The sequence below is a fragment of the Microtus ochrogaster genome, chromosome 1 (assembly GCF_000317375.1).
Source record: "Microtus ochrogaster isolate Prairie Vole_2 chromosome 1, MicOch1.0, whole genome shotgun sequence".
Taxonomy (NCBI): domain Eukaryota; kingdom Metazoa; phylum Chordata; class Mammalia; order Rodentia; family Cricetidae; genus Microtus; species Microtus ochrogaster.
In genome coordinates, this window is record NC_022009.1 from 90,780,696 (window position 1) to 90,784,452 (window position 3,757).

The following is a 3,757-nucleotide window of genomic DNA, read 5'->3' on the forward strand; positions in this document are numbered from 1 at the left end:
TTTTTTTTTTTTTGAGTCAGGATTTCTCTGTAGCCCTGGCTGTCCTGGAACTCACTCTGTCTAGACTCAAACTCACAGAGATTCTCCCATCTCTGCTTCTAGTATGTTAGTATTAAAGGCATGTGACACTACCGCCTGGCTTTTATTTATTTATTTTTTAATAGAGTGTTTTCTTTAGCTGGCAATGGCCTCATTTAGATTAGGCAGAAAGTTAGTTCTGAGCAGCATTTGGGGTGCTTAACATTTCTTTGTAGATTTGTTTCAATTTTGTATGTGTAAGTTTTTACTGGCATGCGTGTATATGCACCCTGTGCTGAGGCAGAAAAGGGTGTCAGATTTCCTGGAACTGGAATTACAGGTGGCTGTGAATTATCTGTGAGTGCTGGGAATTGAACCTGGGTCCTCAGCAAGAGCGACAAGTCCCCTTAATAGCCAGGTCATCTCTCCATCCTCTAGGGGTGGCGTTTTAAAGCCCGTTTTAGTTCCGGTGCCTTTGCTCTGCTGTTGCCTGAGCTATATAATGTGCGCCACCTGGTGGTCGATCTGGGACATGGCCACAACCTATTGGTTCAGCCTCAAACTCCTTAGATGAATTTTGCTGTGGTCAAATCCCCGAGGGGGCAGCTTGTGAAGGAGCCAGGAGACTGTAAACAGCTTCATGGGACCGCTTTCCGGAGCTCTCCCCTCTCCACGGTCGCCCAACTGTTTTCTAATTCCTCACAACTTCCCTTATTAGTACACTCGCTTGAAATGGGAGTTTTGAGTCACCCAACCCTAACATGTGATCCTGAAACAGGGCCAACGGAAGTAGCCATTGTGGACTTGGGTCACCGTCTTGGGCTCAGTCCACTCTAACTTGATTCTTCTGTGCCTGTGGCTTCCCTGCTGCTGCTCTGGCCTCTGCATTGCATCCTGTTCTTTCTTGTTAAGCTGGAATTAGACTTCTCTCTGCTAATCCCATTTCGAGGTTTTCCTTCCAGACCAAATCACCAATAAATCGATTACATGTACTTCAGATTGCTTTTCTGTCTTTCACTGGGCCTCGGTTAACAAGCATTGCATAGTTCATTTAAATTTTTAGTAGTGTCTTGTACCGATCCACATAGAGCTCTTCATAAAATTGCGTGTTATGCATGTTATGCGTGTGTTATGCGTGTGCATGCATGTGCCCCAGCACCCATGTTGAGGACAGAGGACAACTTGCCGGAGTCGCTACTCTTCTACCACATGAGTCCTTGCGATCGAGCTCAGGCTGTCAGGCTGTTACTCACTGAGCCATCTCACCAACCTCCGTTAGGGTCCTATATGTACATTTTGATAAATTTCTTAGTAAGCACTTCAATTATTAAAAATATATTTCTTTTTATTTTATGTGCATAGGTGTTTTGCTTGCAAGTATATCTGTGTGGCTTTGAACTTGTGATCCTGCTGTCTTCACCTCCCAAATGTTGAGATTAGGGGTACGGATCTTGAATTATTTTTGGTTGGACATAATTTCTTCCATGAGTTTCTCATAGCCTTGGGGAACAGATCTGACATGGTAGACTTAGCGGCGTGGGTCTAGGTCTGGTCTGTGACACAGAGAAATTTCTCTTTTGTTTTTGTGACTTCAGGTTAAGCCCGGAAATCTTCCTGAAACGCCCAGTGGTGGAGGGCAACCGCTGGAGGCTGGACTGCATCCTCAGGCGGAAAGCGGTGAGTACTGCCCCAGTGAACACAAATGTTTCTAAAATTCTTCACGCATGCTTGGAGCTGGGTCACAGCTGGAGTGTGCACACAAATGTTTCTAAACTCCTTCACGTAAGCACAGAACTGAGTCACAGCTGGAGTGCAGTGAGTACTGCCCCAGTGCACACACAAATGTTTCTAAAATCCTTCACATAGGCATGGAGCTGGGTCACAGCTGGAGAACTTGCTTAGCCTGTATGAGGCACTGGCTGGGTTTTATTCGAAGTAGCATAGAAAACCAACTGTGGTGACACACACCTTTAATGACAGCCCTTAGGAGGTAGAAGAAAGATTAGGAGTTCAAGGCCAGCCTGGGCCTTTTGAAAGTGTCTCAAAATAATTTTTTTTAAAAATATACTTATAACTTTTTACTTTAGAGCAGTGGTTCCCAGCCTTCCAAATGTTGCAACCCTTTAATACAGTTCCTGATGTGGTGACCCCCCAAACCATAAAATTATTTTTGTTGTTACTTCATAGCTGTAACTCTTTTCCAATGGTCTTAGGCCACCCCTGTGAAAGGGTTGTTCAACACATGGCTTGAGAACCGCTGCTTTAGATCTTGCAAACCAACTCACACACACATACAACGCATGCACACACATACAACTCACACACACACATATAACACATGCACACACATGAAACACATGCACGTGTGCACACATTTGGGGGGACTTCCTGTTTGCCAGTTCATTTTAGAGAAAAGCATATGGGGTGGAAGATGGCTCAGTAGGTGAGAGAGAGCTTTTGCTGCCCAGTGTGGACTTGAGTTTGAATCTCCAGTATACCACAGTAAACCACGTATACTCAGTGCACTTAGAACCCCAGAACTGTGTGAGATATATATCAAAGCATTGCTGGCTTTGTTGACTCTGGCTCTGGGTTCAATGAGCAATCCTGTTTCAAAGGAATAAGATGGGGAACGATAGAAATGGGACATTTATGTCTTTCCCTGGCCTCTACACACATGTATGTTGGCATATGCACCAAACAACCCCCCCATACACACATATCATAGGGGGGAGGATAATAAAGACTATGGGGTTTGGTTCTAGTCTGAAAACAGGTTCCATTGAAGCTAGCCCATAGAGTCTGGGTAAATACTGATATGTCCTTTTTGTTATAAATAAGTAAACAGTTGAAGCAGTGTAGCTACATGTATGTTGTCAATGAAGTCTGTTTATGTGACTAATTTAGAGTAAACCTGGACTTATTAATATTCTAAGTAGGGAATGCTAACCGTGTTCCTCTGGTTTGAACCTGTCTTAGTTTTTCTCTCTAGGGAAGCATGTTCTAGCAGCTGTTCGGATTCCGCATTGCTGGGAGCAGTGTTTCTCCTCCAGGAGGTCTCCACACCATCTTCCTCCTCCTCTTTGTCCTTTCCCCATACCTCCCAGAGAGTTTCCATCAATACCCAGACCTCATTGCTCATCCTAAGGGAAGAAGGTTTTTTTCTATCCATCCGGCATGGCCTCAATGGATAATGTAATCCATTTCATTAACAAAACGGGACACGCTGAGCCTGAGAAGTTCTAGTCACGTATTCCTTAAATAGCTCAGTCTATCTGTGATGTCTTTCCAGCCCATCCCAGCTAACTCTTACTGAAGGCTCGTGTCCTAGGCTCACACCTAGCCTTACCAACCAATTTCCTACCTGTTAAAGAATCCGGAACCCACTCTGTTTTCCTTTTCTGAAAGCAGCCCCTCTCTCAATTCTCCTTAGGATTCCATGTCAGCAAACTTTTCCAGGCTTGGCCAGCAACCTTTACCCACACTGGGAGACCCTCCCGCACAGTGAGAATTTATATTTTTTATGTTTCAGTCAACATGAGCTTGTTGAATGCTTCCCATGTTTAGGAGCGAGACTGATCCTAAGGGAGTGTATGATGAATAAACTCTGTTATACATAAGCCGGGACAGCGTAAAGATCTTCACAGGTGCCACTTCCCTGTGATCCACATGTGTGCTGCATCCCCATGATCCACATGTGTGCAGCTTCCCCATGATCCACATGTGTGTGCAGCTTCCC

At 44.7% G+C, this 3,757-nt stretch overlaps 1 protein-coding gene across 2 annotated transcripts in view; it reads left to right on the forward strand.

Annotated features, from left to right (window-relative positions):
- Positions 1-3,757, forward strand: part of Pld1 (phospholipase D1) — a 186,775-nt gene that overhangs the window by 69,723 nt on the left and 113,295 nt on the right. For both annotated transcript variants that reach the window (XM_005343906.2, XM_013347951.2), the window contains exon 12: positions 1,614-1,695. In XM_005343906.2, the coding sequence (XP_005343963.1) occupies positions 1,614-1,695 (82 nt within the window). The remainder of the gene's footprint in view (positions 1-1,613; positions 1,696-3,757) is intronic.